Consider the following 21,778-nt stretch of genomic DNA (forward strand, 5'->3'; position numbering starts at 1 on the left):
ATAAGGAATGTCTGCATATATTTCTAATATTTACTATGTACTAAAAATAACAAATAATATAAAAATATTACAGAGAGACATCATAAAATGGCGGCGTGAGGTGAGCCTCTGTAAAGCTCCCCTGGAATTTACAACGAATCGGACAACAATAACTCCACAAAGGACTCCCTGCACAGCAGACAGGCAAGACGAAGAGGCTGACTACTGAATTCACCTCCAGGTGGGTGAATCGCGCGAGCGGGGGAGGAGGGAGAGGAGAAGTGCGGAGACGGAGCCGCGCGGGCGCAGGACACAGACCTGGCTCAGTGCTCGGAGCCCGCTGCTCCCGGATCTTCCGCAACTGCGGGAGAGGGAAGGACTCGGACTGCTAGGGCTCCGCTTACAGCCCACAGGGCTGAGGGGGCAGCATATAACATGGCTGAACCCAATGCTCACGGCAGAGACCTTGGAACAAAGACTGAGGGAAGAAGGCTGAAAATGGTGGTTTAAGCCCTCACTGCTAGCGGAGAATGGAAGCCTTAGGCACTGAGACTAGCCGCCCCCTCCCTACCCTCCCAGAGCTCGCCCTGCCCCCACCTGCCCGGTGCTAGAAGAGGAACAGTAGCAGTGTCAGATCAAAAGGACAGGATATTTGCTGTTCTGAGAACTGTGGACTGCAGACACAGATTTGCAGCCCAACTAGTTCCGGCAAAGGGGAGGGAGCTGTGGAAGCGGGACTGGCTGTGGTGGTGGTCTCCACCATTGCTCTGGGCCACCTCTCACAACTCACCCTGCCCCTGGCCCCACCTATCTAGGCGGATCCCTGCAGGAGTAAACAGAACTGCTGAAACATAGGCTCTGAATCTGGTGCAGGAAGAGATTTGGAACTTCAAAAGCTCTCCGCATACCCACACGGACACTGCGCCCTGTGACCCAGGCAAACTATTAACAGAGGAGAAGCCCATCTCCCAGGGAATACCCCCATTGTGTGAGAAACTGGAATAGTGCAGAGAAAACATAGCACTACCGTATGAGAGGAAAAAAAAAAAGGCTGCAGTCGTAGAGAAATAAAACATTCTACCTACAAGTACTGGAAAACAAAAGAAAGACCTCTTCCTGTCAACCTGTTGCAGAAGCCACTCCTGTAGATGTCTAGGAAGAGAAACAATAAATCAGTAATTGCAATGAATAACCAAGGCAACTAGACAGCTCACAAAGAAAGTGAAAAGTCTCAGAAAAGGAACTTAAAGATATGGAAATATGTGACTTAAATGACAGAGAATTCAACATTGCAGTTCTGAAAAAACTCAACGAGATGCAAGAAAACACAGAAAGGAAATTTAATGAACTCAGAAACACAATCAAAGAACAACATGAGCATTTCACGAAAAAGATTGAAATTTTAAAAAAGAACCAAATGGAATTTCTGGAGATTAAGAACTCAATAGAAGAAATTAAGAATGAAATAACCAGCTTAGGTAGTAGAGTTGACCAGATGGAGGAGGAATAAGTGACATCGAAGATAGAAACCTGGAAATTACACAGATGGAAGAAGACTGTGAGACTTAAAAGAAATGAAAGAACTCTACAAGAACTTTCTGACTTTATCAGAAAGAGCAATATAAGAATCATGGGCATACCAGAGGAGAAGAAAGAGAGAACGGAACACAGAATATATTCAAACAAATTGTTGATGAGAACTTCCCAAACTCATGGACAGAACTGGATCTTAGAATCCAAGAAGCAAATACAACACCTAATTACCTCAATCCCAACAGGCCTTCTCCAAGGCACATTGTATTGAAGCTGTGTAAAATCAACGACAAAGAAAGAATCCTCAAGGCAGCCAGGGAAAAGAAGACAGTAACCTACAAAGGAAAGCCCATTAGATTATCATCAGATTTTTCAGCAGAAACTCTACAAGCCAGGAAGGAGTGGAAATCAAATATTCAAACTATTGAAAGAGAGAAATTATGAGCCAAGAATAATATATCCAGCAAAGATATCCTTTAGATATGAAAAAGGAATAAAGACCTCTCCAGACATACAGAAGCTGAGGGAATTTTCTAATACATGACCTGCACTACAAGAAATACTAAAGAAGGCTTTTCAACCACCATCAACAGGGACAATTTGTGGCAACCGAAACATAAAAAGGGGGAGAGTAAAGGCCTGAACCGGAATATGTGAAAGAAGAAAGTAAGCGTGCTGAAGAAAATGGAATACTCTAAATGTCAAATTTTCTTTTACATAAACTTAAGGGTAACCACTCAAAGAAATCTAGAACTGAAATATATACTGTAATAAAAGAAGAAACAGAGGGAAACATCATAGAATACCACCACACAGAAATAATAGACAACAACAAAAAGGCAAAGAAACAATGGAGACACAGTCTTACCAGAAAACTGAAGATAGATGACAGGAAATCCTCACATATCAATAATCACCCTAAATGTAAATGGACTGAACTCACCAATAAAAAGGCACAGAGTAGCAGATTGGATCAAAAAATTAACCCAACCATATGCTGTCTCCAAGAGACACATCTCAGCTACAAGGATAAGCATAGACTCAAAGTGAAAGGGTGGAAATTGACACTCCAAACAAATGGTGCCCAGAGAAAATCAGGTGTAGCCATAATGATATCAGATGAAACAGATTTCAGGGTGAAAAAGATAACAAGAGACAAAGATGCACATTTCGTAATGGTAAAGGGGACTATACAACAAGAAGACATAACAGTCATCAATATTTATGCCCCCAATCAGGGAGCACCAAAATATGCCAAGCAACTACTAACAGAACTAAAGGGAGAAATTGACCAAAACACAATTATACTAGGGCACTTAAATACATCATTGACAGCTATGGATAGATCATCCAAACAGAAAATAAATAACAAAATAGCAGCCCTAAATGACACATTAAATAAAATGGATATAATTGACATATATAGAGCGCTTCATCCTAAAACATCACACTATACATTATTTTCTAGTGTACATGGAACATTCTCAAGGATAGACCATGTATTGGGACATAAAATCAGCCTCAGCAAATTTAAGAAGATTTAAATCGTACCAGGCATATTCTCTGATCACAAGTCTTTGAAATTGGATATCAACTGCAAAAAGAAAGCAGGAAAAAACACAAATACATGGAGATTAAACAACATACTTTTAAAGAACGACTGGGTCAAAGAAGAAATTAGAGGAGAGATCAAAAGATACATAGAAACAAATGACAATGAAAATACATCCTACCAAAATTTTTGGGATGCCGTGAAAGCAGTTTTAAGAGGGAAATTTATATCATTACAGGCCTATCTCATAAACAAGAAAAATCCCAAATAAATAACCTCATGTTACACCTTAAAGAACTAGAAAAAGAAGAACAAGTGAAAGCCAAGGTCAGCAGAAGAAAGGAGATAACAAAAATCAGAGCAGAACTAAATGAAATGGAGAACAAAAAGACAATAGAAAAAAATCAATGTGACAAACATCTGGTTCTTTGAAAAGATTAACAAAATTGACAAACCCTTGGCTAGACTCACTAAGATAAAAAGAGAGAAGACAAAATCAGAAATTAACAAATTAACAAATTAACAAAATCAGAAATGAAAAAGGGGAAGTTATCATGGACACCACAGAAATACAAAGGATCATGCAAGAATACCATGAAGGACTATATGCCACCAAATTCAATAACCTAGAAGAAATGGACACGTTCTTAGAAACATATAGCCTTCCAAGGTTAAACCATGAAGAACTGGAAAATCTAAACAGACTGATCACCAGTAACGAAATTGAATCAGTCATCCAAAACCTTCCCAAAAGCAAAAGTCCGGAACCAGATGGCTTCACTAGTGAATTCTACCAAACCTTCAAAATGGATCTAATGCCAATTCTGCTCAAACTCTTCCAAAAAATTGAAGAAGAGACAGTACTCCGTAACTCATTTTATGAGGCCAACATTACCCTGATACCAAAACCTGGTAAGGACAACACATAAAAAAGAAAACTACAGACCAATATCTCTTGAATACAGTTGCAAAAATCCTAAACAAAATTCTAGCAAATCGAATACAAAAATGCATTAATAAGATTATTCATCACGACCAAGTGGGCTTCATCCCCGGGGCACAAGGAAGTTTCAACATCTGCAAATCCATCAATGTGATACATCACATAAACAAAGTAAAGGACAAAAATCATATGATTATATCAATTGATGCAGAAAAAGCATTTGACAAGATACAACATCCATTTATGATTAAAACACTTTATAAAATAGGTATAGAAGGGAAATACCTTAACATAATAAAGGCCATCTATGATAAGCCCTCAGCTAACCTCATAATTAATGGTGAAAAACTGAAGCCCTTTTCTCTACTTTCAGGAACGCAACAGGGCTGTCCCCTATCACTTCTGCTTTTCAACATAGTGTTGGAAGTCCTTGCCAGAGCAATCAGGCAAGAGAAAGAAATAAAAGGCATCCACATTGGGAATAAAGAAGTTAAATTATCACTCTGCAGACGACATGATGCTATAAACAGAAAACCCTAAAGACTCCACCAAAAAGCTATTAGAAACAATCAACGAATGCAGTAAAGTTGCTGGCTACAAAATAGACGTACAAAAGTCCATTGCATTCCTATATATTAACAATGAAATCTCAGAAAAAGAAATACAAAAAACAATTCCTTTTGCAATTGCAGCGAAAAGAATAAAATACCTAGGAATAAACCTAACCAAGGATGTAAAGGACCTATATGCTGAAAACTATAAGACATTTTTGAAAGAAATTGAAGAAGACACAAAGAAATGGAAAGACATTCCTTGCTCATGGATTGGAAGAATCAACATAGTTAAAATGGCCATATTACCCAAAGCAATATACAGATTTAATGCAATCCCCATCAAAATACCAATGGCATTTTTTAAAGAAATAGAACAAAAAACCATCAAATTTGTTTGGAACCACAAAAGACCCCGAATAGCCAAAGCAATCTTAAGAAAAAAGAACAATACTGGAGGTATCACACTTCCTGACTTTAGCTTGTACTACAGGGCTACAATAATCAAAACAGCTTGGTATTGGAAGAAAAACAGACACATAGACCAATGGAATAGAATTGGGAACCCAGAAATAAAACCACATAAATATGGGCAGATAATTTTTGACAAAGAAGCTAAAAACATACAATGGAGGAAAGACAGTCTCTTCAATAAATGGTGCTGGGAGAATTGGATAGCCACGTGCAAAAGAATGAAACTGGACTGCTATCTGTCACCATATACCAAAATTAATTCAAAATGGATCAAAGACCTAAGTATAAGACCCGAAACAATAAACTGCATAGAAGAAAACGTAGGTACTAAACTTATGGACCTTGGATTCAAAGAGCATTTTATGAATTTGACTCCAAAGGCAATGGAAGTAAAAGCTAAAATAAACAAATGGGACTATATGAAACTTAAAAGCTTCTGCACAGCAAAAGAAATCATCGACAAAATAAAGAGGCAACCGACTGAATGGGAGAAGATTTTTGCAAACACTTCCTCCGATAAGGGTCTAATATCCAAAATATACAAGGAACTCATGCAACTCAACAACAAAAAAACAAAAAACCCAATTGAAAAATGGACAAAGGACCTGAAGAGACATTTCTCCAAAGAGGACATACAAATGGCAAATGGACATATGAAAAAATGCTCAATATCACTAATCATCAGAGAAATGGAAATAAAAACCACAATGAGATATCACCTCACCCCAGTCAGAATGGCTATCATCAACAAGACAAATAGTCACAAGTGTTGGAGAGGCTGTGGAGAAAAAAGAACCCTCATCCACTGTTGGTGGGAATGCAGACTGGTGCAGCGGTTATGGAAGGCAGTGTGTAGGTTTCTCAAAAAATTACAAATAGAATTACCATATGACCCAGCAATCCTTGGTATCTACCCAAAAAATCTGAAAACATTTATACATAAAGACGTGTACTCCAATGTTCATTGCAGCTTTGTTTACGGTGGCCAAGACATGGAAACAACCAAAATGTCCTTCAGTAGATGAATGGATAAAGAAGTTGTGGTATATATACACAATGGAATACTATTTGGCGGTAAGAAAAGATGATATAGGACCATTTGTGACAACATAGATGGATATTGAGAGTATAATGCTAAGCAAAATAAGTCAGACAGAAAAAGTAGAGAACCATATGATTTCACTCATATGTGGTATATAAACCAAAAATAACAAAAGAACAAGACAAACAAATAAGAAACAAAAACTCATAGACGCAGACAATAGTTTAGTGGTTACCAGAGGGTAAGAGGGGAGGTGGGTGGTAGATGAAGGTAAGGGGGATCAAATACATGGTGATGGAAAGAGAACTGACTCTGGGTGGTGAACACACAATGGGATTTATAGATGATGTAATACAGAATTGTACACCTGAAATCTGTGTAATTTTACTAACAATTGTCACCCCAATGAATTTTTAAAAAAGAACAAAACACTGATGTTTTTGTAAAGAATAAAAGAATGGGACATTTTAAAATAAATAAATAAATACATAAATAGATAAATAAAATGTCATTGCCAAAAAAAAAAAAATCATGTGATTTCCCTAAATTCACACTGCTGGTATGTTGGTGACTGAGGGGTGTCACTGTTTTTTTGTGTCTTTCTGGGTTCCAAATCCTAGGCAGGTCCCCATTTCCCACAGGAGCCAGGCCCAAAAGTGTTGTGTTTTTGAAGGCAGCGGGGAGCGTCTCAGTGAAGGATCTCAGGCAGGGCAGTAAAACGATCGTACTTGGGTTTAGGGAAGCTCACTTGAGCCAGCTGTGTGGAGGAAATGATGGGATCTGCAGGAGTATGGAGAGAAGCCAGAGGTAAATGGGTTTCTCCAAGCAATACTCGTAAAATGAGCAGATGGTGGGCTTGAGGAAGTCCCCCAGAAACCTGATAGTCCCTGCTGTGGCACTGGAGCCAGGCCGACAGGAGAAGGAGTCAGCTCCCAAGTAGGAGAGTGACAAGGGCAAGAGAAACCTCGTGGCATGCTGCTGACAGACACATCAAAGGGCTGAAAAGAGTTGGTAGACTTAGCAATGAGTCTAATGAGTCTAATGAGTCCAGTGAGGTAGAGGCAAAAGCAAGAATTGATGAGACATGCAAGTATATTTACTAAGTGGGGAAAAAGTCACATAACAGTACAATCTCATTTTTGTTTTAAAAAGCCAGTTACTATATTCATGAAAAGTAACCTGGAAGAGCATTCACCAAGCTGATAACAATGGTTATCTTGGGAGGATGGGAGGGCCTCTCACTTTCTTCTTAATGCTGTTCTGAGATAGTTGATGTTACTTTTTTTATCAGAGAAAAATCAAGTAAAATATTGTTAATTAAAAATAAGTGAGAGCTAAGGAAATAGAGGACAATTTATTCTAGGAGCTTGTTTGGCAGGAGAAGGAGTGAGTCTAAAGGAAGACGTTTCTGAAAAAAGAGCCAATAACAGCTATGTTTGATTAAAAATATGTTTTAAGATGCCTACTAGGTGCTTTGCGGGCAGGGGTATTACCTTAAGATAGGCGTTATTTCCTCATCTTATACATTAGGAAAGTAAGGCTCAGAGAATTAAGACCTTGTCCAGGGCAGTACATCTCATAAGAATTATCAATGAGGTGCTTGTTAAAAATAGATTCTTGGGCCCCACCCAAACCTCCGTGGCGGGCTCTGGAGGGGAGAGGCACAGGAAACAAACAGCCCAGGTGATTCTTAGGCTCTGGCAAGCATGGGGAGCACTGCACTACCCTCCTACCTCTCTCGGCAGCCAGTGTTCATAGGAGGGTTTCCCTGCTGGGTAGAGGGATCAAAGGAGGCCAAGGAATCAACTTTGAATAAGAAAAGGGACGGCCCATGAGAGAAATACAACATAGATGAGCACATAGGGGGTATGTGTGCTATGGAATTAGCCCACCATCGTCTATGTAAGAGTCAGAGGTCATCTCTGAAATAAAGGGGTACAACAGTGTGGTAGATGGTTTGAGGCTGGATTAACGTTTACTGCAGTTGGTGTGTGGAGCAGAAGCGGGGAATGAGTCTTCTTGAGAGTGATCCATGGAACAGCAGCAGGAGTAGAGATATTTGAACATTCCTGTTATGAGAGGGAGGAGTGGTGGAGATGAGGGTAAAGTCGGCCTTTGAGGGGCCTTGTTTACCCTGCTAAGGAGCTCAGACGTCATCCTGAGGACACAAGGGAGACCTTGAGGGAGCAGCAGAATGTATGCAGGCAGGTGTGTGTTTCTGGGTACATCACTCTGACATCCAGGAGGACAGATTGTCAGTGATTAAGACCAGAGGAGGGAAGACCAGTTGGAAAGACTCTGGCTGTAATCCAAGCAGGACATACTATGGGTTGGTTTGGTGAGGGCAGAGAGGAATATCCAGATTGGAGACGATCCAAAAAATTGGATATTGGAGAATATCCAAAAAAAGATGGGCTGGACACTGGGAGGTGCTGAGGGAGGTGGCTTGTAAGATAAGCACCGCGTGGACCACACTTGCTGATTGTTTGGGAATAGCCACTTCTGCAGTAGAGGCCGAGAGAACAAATGGGATGGATGGGCTCGTAAGAAGCATTATGCATAGATAAGTAAACTAGTAATCTGTGCGACATGTTAGATATTGGTAAGTAAGTAGAACGTGTTTTTGTGAACTGAGGAGGAAAGGGAGGGAAGCACCAAATAGATACTAAATACTCGTGATACCCTAAACACACGAAACAACTAAGACCCTCATGATTCAGGAAGCCTCAGTTTGCCAGCACAGATGCACACTGTGTAACCCAGAATTCCGGCTGTCATCCTCCCACCCGGTCCTCCGTGCATTAGCCTACCCCCTCACTTTCCTCTTGCTCCTCACTGTGGGTTTTACATTTATTGAATAAACCATGTGATTCAGGCACCTTAATTTGGTCTGGGAGCCTTTCTGTTCCATGACCTTTGGGGCACTGGGAACTGTACCAGGAGTCTGGCTGCTGTGGCATCACGGTAATTTCCCACACCTCGACACGGTTCTGACTTGAGTAAGCAGCTAGATTGCATGGTGATGCCACCTACCAGGAATATAGGATGAGGCCCAGCTTGTTCCACAGTGGGGGCTGAGAGCATATACTCAGTTTGGACGTGTTGAGTCTGAGGTAGTGCAGGACATTAGGGCACAGTGGCAACAGCTGAATGCAATGTGACATTAGGTAGGGGGAGTCATTACTATTCATAACAATGAGACTGGATGAGATCTGCGGGGAAGAGGAGCTCCCCTTCCCATTGCTGTCCCCCATCGCCCTTACCCACCCTTTAGGTGCCCTAACAATAGTCATGCAGCTTTAGCTGCCCATGGAAGCCTGTGGGACCATCTCCAGTATTGACCCCTGTTAGAGATAACCCTTTCCCACCATTTCTTTTTCCCTCGGCAGCCCATTCTCTTCTTCCCCAGCCCGGCCCTAGGCAAGCCCCTTATGAAATCTCAGGCTTCTTGAATGACCATATGGTGCTGCAAAGAGGGTGGGTGGGGTGGGCAGAACCCCGGGAATCCTGGTCCCAGGCCAGGGACCCAGGCACTAAGGAGAAGCTGATTCTCAGACTGAAGGCCAGAGCCCAGCACCTTGTCCTCACCCTAAAGAGCACGATGGAGCAGAACAAACAGAGCCAAGGTGATGGGGACATGGGGGAGGGTCCACACAGTCCTAAATGGGGTCATTCGTTCATTATTATTCAATGAATGTTAGCTCGGTGCCGGCCACCATGCTGGGAGCACCCCATATGGCACCCTCCACGATGATGCTGATATCATCTCCTGCTTCTGTCCGGGAACTTCATCCCCAACTCTAAACCCTAGTATGTACCCAGTGGTGCCCAGACGGCTGGATATTGGGTACTGGAAAGGGTAGGACATAACTATAAGAGTCCCGCCCTTCCCTTGGCAGGGAAAAGGACTAGAGAGTCCCTGCTGTCTCTGAGCCCCCCACATTCTTTTCAGGTGAAAAAAAATCCTATTCAACTTTTTCAAATCCAGGGCCTAACTGGCCTTTTTCTTGCCACGGCCACCTCCCCATTCTCACCAGTAGTTATAGGAATCCTGGAAACCTAGTCAGCGTCGCAAGCAAAGTGTATTTGTAACCTACATTTTTTTTGCATCTTGCAAACATCTGAGGGCCTAGTAAGTGCTGTTCGTTGTGCTGTTACCAGTAGTAAACATTACAATAGCAGCTATTAGTTTTGAATTCTTGTTGGCAGGTTTTACATTAACAATGGCATGCGTTCTCTCATTTTGCTCTTTCCTTGTGAGGTAAGTAAGGCCTGTTGCTATCTCCCATTCCCAGATGAGGAAAGTGAGGCTTAGAGAGTCAATACAGCCAGTAGTGGCCTTTACATGTGGGATTTAAACATGATGCTATGATGGTCCAGGACATGGGTCTCTGCTTTCAGGAGGGCTCAGTGGGCTGGCGTGTATAGCCACAAGGACCCATGTGCTCAGTACCATAACTGGGGCATGAGCAGTGCATGCTGGAAAAACCGGAGGGCGCCACTTGGGGCAGGGGATAGAGGGTGGGGTGCTGCATGACTGATGGGGGTTTGCATGACCGAAAAGGTACGTCTTGGAGAACAAATGAGGGTTTATCAGCCTGAGAAGGGAATTCCAGTCATTCTGGGAGGTGGTGGGTGGGGGTGGACTTGAGAAGCACTGTTTTGCTCTCCTACTATAACTTTGGAGTTCTGGGGCTTTGGCATTTCAGTCGCACACCCTCCAGCCCCTGGTGATCTATGAGTTGCTGGGGACACTGGCAGTAGAATTATGATGGTCAGGACTTCCTTCTCATCACACTTGAGTCAACTCCAGTAGAAACAATCCAGAAAAAAAGCAGAACTGCAGATGAGAGAGGAAAGGAGCAATCCTTCCTGACCAAGAGCTGATCTGCCCTGTTCAGAAAGCCCTGGAAGCTGTGGTGGGGCCCTAGCCCAGCATAGGGGTGCAGGTGTGGACCAATCATCACAAGATGGTGGAGAGGTGGAGGGCACGGCAGGAGGGATGGCAGAGCACCATCACCTGTGTCCTGTGTGAGCACAGCTCTGTGGCTGGCCAGCCTAGCCATTCCTAGTCTCCTCTCACACGTATTTGGTCAACCTTTCTCCACTTGGTATTCAAGCTCTGACCCAGAGCTTAGTACCCAGGGCACTCAGGGCAGGTGTGACCAACAGTTATTGTGGAATGCGTGTAAATGGTGCCTGGTGGCAGCTGCCACATGTGGATGATCATGGCAGTTTGGCAAGACCAGACGTGGCAAGCCTCCCTGGTCTATGAAGTCCTTAAGTCTCCTTTGCCACCACTCCTTCCTGTCCCAGCAGCCCTCGGTGTGTGTGACTCTACAGAGGCCCTGGAAGGGAGCCTATCTCAACACATGGGGCCCTTCACTTCTTTCCTCCATGGTCCAGCTCACCTCATTAAGGAATGGGCCACCCTTTAACCCTAGTCCCTGGGACCTCAAGCCACTTGACCCCAGGAGGTGAGACTGCTTAGAGCCAGCAGTCCACCGAGATGTTCTTTGACTTGAGCAGAGGCTGCCCTGTCTGGTGGAGCACCAGGCCGATGCTGGGTCTCCATAAAAGCTCAGGTGATCCGCCAGTGGCCCTGGGGAAAGTGGGGGAGGGGAGGCCCAGCTGGTCTGTCAGTGGCCCTTGTGCTCTCACCTTTCAGAGCCTCCCCATTCTAAGTACCCACGCCCTGTCTGGATCTATTGTGGGCTCCTGGCTCCTGCAGTGGTCACTGGGAGCAGCAGGCATTTTCCTCTGGGAGAAGGGGGAGAAGGGCAGGACCGCAGGCATGCTCAGGATTTCAGAGCTGGAAGAGACTCTGAGGGTCACCTGGTGTCCCTTTCTCTGCAAGGCTGAAGCCCCCAGAGTGCAGATTTAGAGCAACAGAGGGAATATGAAAGAGGAGGGAGTAGTTAGCATTCTTATTCCTCTCTAGGCTTTGGCCTTGTCATCTACTTCCCATCACACACACACACCATTTTCCACTCCCTGAAGTATGTTTCTCGTAAAGTCCTAGGCACTGAAAACTATATCAAACTGACCTCCCACTCTCTTCATACATATTTTGACCAAACTTGAGGGGGGAAACCTGCCAGATTTCCCAGGAAGGCTGCTTGGAGGTAAGAAGTGGGTGTGGATGTGGGGGTGTGGGGGTGGGGGGAAGGCCTGTGAGAGCATCTCACTGAGTCCCTCCTCTCCCACCCCTCAACCCCAATTTCTCTTTACAGGTGTGCAGAGATCTATACTCCCATGTCAAGTAAGTGGTGAGGGTAGGTGGGACTGTATATGGAATGGGCAGCAGCTGGGCTGGCTGGAAGTTTAGGTTCATAGTCCAATTCCTCTGTGTTAGGTGAGGAACTGAGGCACAGAAGAGGGAGTATATCCGCTAGGGGGCAGAGGCAGGCCTGGATCCCTGCTCTACACACCCTTGATTTATTCCTGACGCTTCTCCCCTTCTGGTTTCCCCACCCACATCTCTCGCCTCTGTCTCCCTGCAAACTACAACCAGAGAGCTGACTCCACTATTTGCGGTAAGAGTTTAGATTTGGGAAAAGAAGACTTCAATTTGCAGACCTCTTGGGAGAAACCAGAAGGTCAACTGTTGAGAAGAGGGGGGATGGTTTATAGTCAGCAATGGAATGTGTGTAAATGGAGAGAAAAGGAGATAATCATTCAGAGTGGGCAAACGCTTGTTGACCAAAATTAATTTTAGACTATAAGAAGTAAAAGCATTTATTTGAGAAAAAGAGATGCAGCTCTAAGACACAGATTCAGATAGCAACCTAAATTATGCTCCACAAAAACAAAGGGGAGGTCATTTTTTATGGAAAATTTTCCTGCCCACAGTTCCCATTTTGGTCCGTTTCATGTAAATAAGGTTTCCACATTGGACAGTTGGGATTTGTCTAAATCATGCAGTTTTGATTGGTCGGTATAGAGGCAAATGAAGATATAATTATTGCAGTTCTGATCTGCAGGGGCAGGTCTCAGTCTATTGGTCAAAAGATGAAACCCGGGGCCTTCCCGGTGGCTCAGGTGGTTGGAGCGCCCTGCTCCTAATGCTGAGTTCCACCTTTAGATTCCCACGTGGGCCTGTGAGCTGCGCCCTCTACAGCTATGATTGTGAACAACAGCTCTCCCTATAGCTGGGCTGCCCTGAGCAGACTGAGGTTGGCGTGGACTACTGTGTGCTGCTGTGTCAGGCAGCCAGCGTGAGTGGCTGCCATGAGCTGCTGTGAGTGTCTGATCTACGACCGACTGCCTCAGCGGGTGTGGGGGGGGAGCACAAGTCTCATAACACCAGCATGGGCCAGGGAGCTGTGTCCTACACAACTAGACTGAGAAACAACGGCTCGAACTGGAGCTGGAGGGGGCAGGCGGAGGCGGAAGAAAGGGGAAATTCAAAAAAAGATGAAACCCAGGTGTCCCCTGCACTGGTGTGGAAGCTGAATTCAGTCTGAGGTTCTTCCCAGTACACAGAATACATGAGGAGCCCAGCAGCTGACGGACACTAGGCTCTTATTATTCATAAAATTGGGGTCCTCAGTTGACCATGGGGAGTCCCTCTCAGAGGATAAATTCCTTCTTGGAGTTCACATCAAATGAAAGGTCCACAGCTTGAACCTTTCTTTCTTCTGCCTTCAGGTTGACAGAACCCAGAAATCAAAACAAGTGGTTTGGTACCCTGGTCTAGAGCAAGTCTCTGTTGGTTTCCATCTGAGCCTTAATCTCAAGGCGTTAATACATTTTGTCCTGGACTGAAGGAGTAATTTCAAAACCTGAAGTTTTAGGGTATGGCTGTCTTTGTTTACTCCACCAGGGACCTCCCTGTCTACCTAGGGACATGCTTACTAGCCTGTCACTTTCAGCTGGTTTTCCCACCCAAACAGCACCCCCTTGCCCCAACGAGGGGATGGCTGGGCTGACAGTAGCAAGGCCCCCAGTACCCCTCTTGGCAGCCATGCAGCGATCTGCCCCGGGGAGTAATGGATCTCAACTGCTCTCCTCCCCAGTCTCCAGGCGGTACTCTGCAAGTAGGTATGTACTTGCATTTGTCTCTGTGAAGGGCCTTGACACTGCACTACAATAAAGTATGTGGAGAGAGAGGTTTGTGAGCCCCGTCCTAGGTTGGATTTGGGGATCTGAGGTTTTTAGTGACTCTAAGACCAGGAGAGTCAAGGAGAGCCAGGTCTGATGACTGACTCAACCCCCGTTCCAGTCTCCTCCAAGCCAGCAACATTGGGCAGAGAGCACTCCAGGCAGAAGTGAAGCCCCCTACCCTGCAGGTTTAACAGGAGGGTGGGGAATGGGAAGGGAGCACATCTCAGCCACAGTCAGCTCACAGCATTCCTGGAAGGCCGGCTAGGACTCCAAACTTAACTTACCTCTAAGGTTTTGGGTCAGACTCCAGGCAAGCACAGGGCTGACCTGGCTCAAATGTCCTGCCAAGCCAGCCAGGGACCTGGGGACCTGCCCCTCCTCTGGCTCTCTCTCTGCAATGGGCCTCTTGCCCAGGCCAGAAACACTGTCTAGAGCAACTATAAATTGTAATCTAAAAAACAAGAGGGTGGTGGTGAGTGGAAAAACTGGGGAAGGTGTTTGAGAAGCCGCTGGGAAGACAGAGGCAGCAGGATCTCTCTGGCCTGGCCTGGGGAGAGAGCTTTCTGGGAGCCTAGAGGGTGGTCAGCCTCAGAGCCTCAGAGCCTGGGTGTGGAGAATTTCAGCCAAGTTCTCGGCCCACCTCTCCCCCTCCTCAGGGAGGCCGTCTTCTTGGCAGACAACAGATAAATGCATGACAAAGATGCCGTGATGGCTCTTTCTTGGGGGTAGGGGAAATGGCTGGGGAGGGGCCCCTTCTATTCCAAAGCAGTTTCTCCACCCCCACCAGGTCTTAATCTATCTGCCTTTTGAGCAGTTAGTGGCTTAGAGGTGAATACAGCTCTAGCCCCACTTCCCTGTAGCTCTTCCAACAGACCTTCGGGAAGTACTGAAATGTATGAATATAGTTAGTTATCCAAAAACTACATAAAGATGGGCACAGCAATGGAAGTTGTGTGATACAGACTCGGGGAAAAAAACAGGCTCAAAAGCCTCACAGATACCACCAGTAAAGACAGCTGGCCAACCAGAAAGGCCTCCATTGGGACACCCAAACCCTCAGAAGGCAGTCCGAGTCAACAACCCCAGCCAACAACCCCAGACAGGGCTGACATGAAGAGATGCCTGAAGCCGGCAGAGGTCAGTGTCCCAGGCTCAGGATTTGGGACTTCGAAGCTGTAGGGAGCTCCCCAGTAATTTACCCTGGGGTCTCCGTTTAGGGCAAGTTTGGGGAGCAGACAGACCAACGCCACCCCTCCCTCACAGACACGCATTCCGAGGGCTATTCTCTTGCAAACAGAATCAAGCACTAGGCCAGCAGCGTGAACTGTCAGGACACACAGGACAGGCCCAGAAAAATAAGCGCTGAGGAAGAGCTTGGGCGGGCTGCCAGCACCTCCTCCCCAAATCGCTCTCTACCTCCTCTGCATCTTTCCGCCAGCACCCCCAAACAAAGCACATCCCAGGGCCTGTGGCCTGGGGGGTGGGGTGGATGTGAGGCTGGACGCCTGAGTCCTCAGAGGAAGGAAGGCAGGATACCTAGGTCCCAGCAGGGGGCTCTGTCTGAGGCTCAGTCTTTGAGGGATTTGGGGTGGGTTCCTGGAGCTCTTTTAGCCACTCTGAGAGGGATTCTGTGTGAGGGGATTGGGGCTGGGGGGTTGGGGGTCAGGAAGCTGTCCCCAGGGGAGCCATCCAGGCCCATTTAAGGGTTGAGCACTTGTTTAAGGTTAGAGCTGCCCCCTCTGGGGACCTGGATTGTCCAGCCAAGGCCATTGTCCTTTCCCCTTCCCCCAGTCCCTTCCAAACCTCTTTGAACCTGAAGTCAGAGATTTTTTCCTCTCTCCTCCCTCCTTGGCTTTCCCCACCCAGGGCCTAGGGCTGAAGGCTTGGGATGAGGCAGTGGGGGAGGGCGAACAGCCAACTAGGTACTAGATATACAGGTCCCTGAAGAGGGGGGGAGGAATCTGACGTGTGGGTCCCACAGTGGAAGCCCCGTGAGGGGGTGTCTGATCCGTCTGTCCGGACAAAAGTTTGGGAACTTGGGCCCAGTCAGTCCAGAGCCTGGCCCCTAGAAGGGGAAGTGAGGGTCAGTACCCGGGTCCGGTAGGTGAGGGGGCTCTAGAGGGAGGCCTTGTCTGGCAGTCTACTTTGAGATGGGGTAGAATTTATCAGGTTGGGCAGACAGGCACCAGGCATCTGAAGCTTTGGGGTAACAGAATCTGGCCAGTAATCTGGATGAATGCCTGAGTTCCTGGATTGGGGGTGGGGGAGGGGGACTGCAGGGGTGGCTCATGAGGAATTGAGGGATATGGCACACACACAGTATTTGAGGAGCTGAGAGACTGGATGGGCCCCAGAGAGGAGATGGTGCCAGGATCTTTGGAGAGGGGTCAAGCACCCGGCTCCTGAAGGACCTGGAGGAAGTGTGGAGAGCTCCCAGACAGCTCTGAGGTGTACAGAGCCCAGGCAGGGCCGGGCAGCCGGTCTGGGAGTTGGAAGAGAAGGTCCGTATGGAGTCCTGCACCAAGGCCCTTGGGGGCGGGGGCCTGGAGAGGCACCTAGTTGGGACTCCCTGGCATTTGTCTTCCACAGACACCACCGACACCAGCAGGAAAACACCCTTCGCCTCAGTTTCTCCCACCCCCACCACCCTCTCCTCCCCTCCATCCAGGGGGCGGGGCCAGAGGTCAAGGCTAGTGGGTGGGGTTGGGGAGGGAGAGAGGTGTTGAGCAGTGCCTAGGAGAGTCCTCCTTTTACCAGGCCCCCGGCTTGGGGCGCCGTCCTTCCCCCATGGCGGGACACCTGGCTTCCGACTTTGCCTTCTCGCCCCCACCGGGTGGTGGAGGCGATGGGCCAGGAGGGCCGGAACCCGGCTGGGTTGACCCTCGAACCTGGTTGAGCTTCCAGGGCCCTCCCGGCGGCTCAGGAATTGGGCCGGGCCTTGGCCCCGGCGCAGAGGTGTGGGGGATTCCCTCGTGCCCTCCGCCGTATGAGTTCTGCGGGGGGATGGCCTACTGTGGACCTCAGGTTGGAGTGGGGCTGGTGCCCCAAGGCGGCCTGGAGACCCCTCAGCCCGAGGGCGAGGCGGGAGCCGGAGTGGAGAGCAGCTCCGAAGGGACCTCCCCTGAACCCTGCGCTGCTCCGCCTGGGGCAGTGAAGCTGGACAAGGAGAAACTCAAGCAAAACCCTGAGGAGGAGGCGAGTGAGGTGCAGTGGGGCCGGGGAGTGGCCAGGGAGGGGGAAGTGGTGGCCTGCAGCTGCCTGGGCCAGGAACCCCTGAGCGGAGTGGGCAAGGGCGGCGCTCCAGGCACAGCGGTGTGGGGCCACGGAAGCCTCCTGAGAGCAAGGGCGAGGTGGGAACTGGAGGCCAGAATTCCGGGAGCACCTCAAGGGAGGGCAGGGCTGGCCTGGGGGGTCGGAAGCTGGCTCAGGCTGGCCTCGCTTCCTCCCCCAGTGGCCCTTGGCCAGTAGCCTGACCGTGGTCCAGTCACTCAATTTATTACCAGTCCAGCACCAGACCCAGATTGGGTTTGAGCCCCTTCTCCTACCCTGAATCCTTCTTGATTATTTGATCCTTATCAGACCCAAGATCTTGACCTTAAGTGTGGCCTGAGGGTAAAAACAGTGCTTATCCCGGGGTTATTGTTTCTGAAATTCGAGGGTGTGACTGGTTGCTGATAGAAGCTCCTGTCTGTGCTGTGTGTGGACGTGTGGAGTGGGTTTGCCTCCCGTCAAGATTAGGGTTTGCCTTCCCTTGACCTCTGCTTTGGGCCTGTGAGTCACCGTAAGCAGAGTGCATACCTTGGCACCCTCTTGTAGAGAGCTGCAAGTACCAAGTTCAGCCATTATTCCGTAAGTTGTGAACAAGGGGAAAAAGTGGAATTGATCTCCAGGCTATTCCCCAAATGTAGGCTTTCTTGAGGGATTGAAGACATCTGCATCCAGCCCTGCTGGGGACTATTAAGGATGTATCTTCCAGGCGGCTGAAGAGACAAGTGTAAGCAATTAGAAATCAAGTACTAAGCCTTCAGGCCTCACAGAAGGAGGTGTGAGTGGTTGGTTTCAGCTACCAAGTCGCCGCAGACTCTTTGCAGGAGGCGGCTGCTGAGCCTTGAATAATAATGGCTGCCAATTGTGGTCCATTTCCTAAGTGCCAGGCTGTGTGCTCCGTTCCTACGTCATTATCTCATTAACCGTCACAAAACCTCCTCGGGAGGTATTATTAGCCCATTTCACGGGTCTTAACTGCTAATGATAAAGCTAGGATTTGAACTGGGGTTTACCTTATTTCAAATCCCCAAAATAGGATTTGGAAAAGCTGTGATGGGGACAGCTGAGGACATGTGTAGACTTGACACACTGGCAGAGCAGAAACTGGGAATGGAAGCTAGCCTAGTTGAGTTTGATGGAATTGAGCCCCCTCGAAATCCTTCTCTAAGACTTCCAGGACCACACAAAACCTAGCTACTCTTTGGTCCCCTTGGCCACTGGCCTTCACTGAAGGGCCCCAGGGCTCAGTCCCTCAAACTCTGCTCTATCTTTCCTTCTGTTCATCCACCCTCAAGGGTCAAGCACCTTGTAGACTTGAGGGTCACCTTTTCTGTCTCCTGCTGGGATGGCTCCCTGTGTGCCCCCCCCATCCACCCATCATCCAGCTATTCAGGCATTCGCATTCCCTGCTCATCCTACATCCACTCCTTTGGACGCCCTGCCATCTTTACCTTTGTAATATACCCTCAGTCAGTACTTAAGTACCACCCCGGTCTCGGCCACTGCCACCTATGCCTGGATAACTGCAGTTTATACCCTCACTTCCTCCGCAGTCTATTGTCACCGTGTCAACTGGAGTGCACATTTTGAAATGTGAGGGTTCTGATCATGTCACTGCAGCACCTACTCTGCCCTGCTTGCCCCTCTTGATGTCACACCCCTCCCCCTTCCTTGCCTCAGCCTACTCACCCAGCCCCCTGCTGCTGCCAGGGCTGCCCGCCTCCGGGCCTTTTCACTTGGCTCATTCTCTTTGCTCAAACTTCACCTTCTTCATCATATTTAAAATTGTCACCTTCCCCATAATGTCCTACTCTGCTGTACTCTATAATCCTCTACCCTGTTTTACCTTACCCCATGGTACTTCTAACATAAACTCACATACTGGGTAATAATTATTTGTCTCTCCACATTGGAATGGAAGCTCCATGAGGCTAAGGCTTTTTGTCTACGTTGTGTAGCTGCTGGCTTATAGAAGATGTACCATAAATCTGTTGAATTAATCGAGGATGCTTTTTCTAAATTGCAAAAAATATATAAAAATAGGGGATAATCAGAAGTTTTAAAAAACTGAGCACCAACCATATACAAAGCACTTTACTCGTACCTCTTATGACACCTGTAACTTTTTGTAGTGTTTCTCTGATATGCGTGCCGTGTCTTAGTCTGTGGGACCCTGAAAGAAAGCTGGGGAAATATATTGAAATGAGAAGCAGAGAGACACAGTGGTCTTTATTTCTGTAGGGCTAATACTCCAGTCAAAAAGGTTTGGTGTTAATGAGCTAATAGGCAGGAGCTGCCTTCATAACCTGACAGGTGTTCTCATCGAGGCCAGGGCCGGTCTTTCCGTCACACATGGTGCTCTGCAGCTTCTGGGGTGAGTGACGTTTGTAGATAGGTTGTTTCTAGATGTTAGGTGGGCAGGCTGGATGCAGACACTCCTGCAGACCGTCCCGTGGGCCCAGGTGGGAAGAGGGTCGACAGTTGGTGTTTGTGTTCTTACGTGTCCTCTGCCTTTTAAATGCTGCCCAGGACATGAGAGCTCTGCAGAAAGACCTCGAGCAGTTTGCCAAGCTCCTGAAGCAGAAGAGAATCACCCTGGGGTACACCCAGGCCGACGTGGGGCTCACCCTGGGGGTTCTATTTGGTGGGTCCCCTGCAGCACGCTCTGATCCACACAACCCAGGGACCACATCTCCCCTTGGAAGGAACATTCCTGAACTTGGCCTTTCCTCCCTACCAAGGGCGTGAGGGGAGGCTGTTTCCAGGGCATGCTCTGCTCTCGCCCGTGAAAAGGGTAGAGAGGGAGGGACGAAGATACTTGGGCCCAGAGTTCCCTCTGGGGAGAAGTGGGATCTTGGGTGGGACCTTGTGAGGGCAGGAAGGGGTGCTGAATCTTGGGTCTTGGGTCCCTGCCTGCTGCCACATGTTTCTTCTCTTTCAACCTGTCTCCCCAGGGAAGGTGTTCAGCCAGACAACCATCTGCCGCTTCGAGGCTCTGCAGCTCAGCTTGAAGAACATGTGTAAGCTGCGGCCCCTGCTGCAGAAGTGGGTGGAGGAAGCTGACAACAACGAGAATCTGCAGGAGGTGAGGGTGGGTGGGCGCATAGGGACCTTCTGTGGCTCAGCCTGCTGTCAGTGCTCCCATCCCTGGCTGGCAGCTCCCTTAGGGGCCGTAGTCCTCAGTGGATGGAGGATAGATGATTCCTCAGTGCTGCTGGGACAAGGTCCAGAGCCACTGGTCTAAACCCACCCTTGCAGGATCCTTTTTCATACCATCTGGCTCTGGTGACGCCCCTTAGTCATTTGCTTGAGTCCCTGATGTCATGGTGCTGTTGCTTGCTTCCCATCTCCTCCCCTGTTCCCCCCCGCCCCCACCTGCCCAGATATGCAAAGCAGAGACGCTGGTGCAGGCCCGAAAGAGAAAGCGGACAAGCATCGAGAACCGAGTGAGGGGCAACCTGGAGAGCATGTTCCTGCAGTGCCCGAAGCCCACCCTGCAGCAGATCAGCCACATTGCCCAGCAGCTCGGGCTTGAGAAGGATGTGAGTGCCCTCCGCGTGCTCCTAGCCCTCCTCCCCAGGCCCTGCCCGCTGCCCTAGCTCTGGCTCTTGCCCTCCAGCCAGTCTGGATCTGTTGCTTTGGAGCCAAATGACCTTATAAAACCAGGCACACCTCCTGGAGTTTATGAGTGTCACTCTCCCTTGTGTCCTCCACCCCTAGGTGGTCCGAGTGTGGTTCTGCAACCGTCGCCAGAAGGGCAAACGATCAAGCAGTGACTATTCTCAACGAGAGGATTTTGAGGCTTCTGGGCCTCCTTTCTCAGGGGGACCAGTATCCTTTCCTCTGGCACCAGGGCCCCATTTTGGTACCCCAGGCTATGCGGGCCCTCACTTCACTACGCTGTACTCCTCAGTCCCTTTCCCTGAGGGTGAAGCCTTCCCCTCTGTGTCTGTGGCCACTCTGGGCTCTCCCATGCATTCAAACTGAGGTGCCTGCCCTTTGCCAGAAAGGGGAGAGCCAGGGAGAGAACCCTGAGAATTGTACCAGGGCTTTGGGGTTAAGTTCTTCGTTCACTAAGGAATTGGGAACACAGAGGGTGTGGGGGCAGGGAGTTTGGGGCAACTGGTGGGAGGGAAGATGAAGTTCAATGACGCTCTTGTTTTAATCCCCACATCCCTCAATCACTTTGATCTTAAATAAAGAAGCCTGGGACACAGTAGATGGACACTTGTCTTTGCCTTACTGAAGAAGGTCATGGGGATGCCCAGAAGTAGATATGAACAGCTCTCAGACCCAAACGACCCTGAAGCCAAAGTGCCATACCTGCTCAG

General features: G+C 48.0%; 1 protein-coding gene across 1 annotated transcript; it reads left to right on the forward strand.

Moving 5' to 3' along the window:
- Window positions 1-16,967: 16,967 nt before the first annotated feature.
- POU5F1 (POU class 5 homeobox 1) lies at window positions 16,968-21,434 on the forward strand (the record flags this gene model as incomplete). The annotated part of the gene is made up of 5 exons (XM_081044162.1): window positions 16,968-17,384; window positions 19,977-20,091; window positions 20,402-20,532; window positions 20,831-20,989; window positions 21,168-21,434. The coding sequence occupies 5 exons, from the start codon at window positions 16,968-16,970 to the stop codon at window positions 21,432-21,434; spliced, it is 1,089 nt and encodes a 362-aa protein (XP_080900288.1).
- Between the last annotated feature and the right edge of the window lie 344 nt (window positions 21,435-21,778).

Source organism: Rhinolophus hipposideros, assembly GCF_964194185.1.
Source record: "Rhinolophus hipposideros genome assembly, chromosome: 3".
In the NCBI taxonomy this organism is placed as follows: Eukaryota; Metazoa; Chordata; class Mammalia; order Chiroptera; family Rhinolophidae; genus Rhinolophus; species Rhinolophus hipposideros.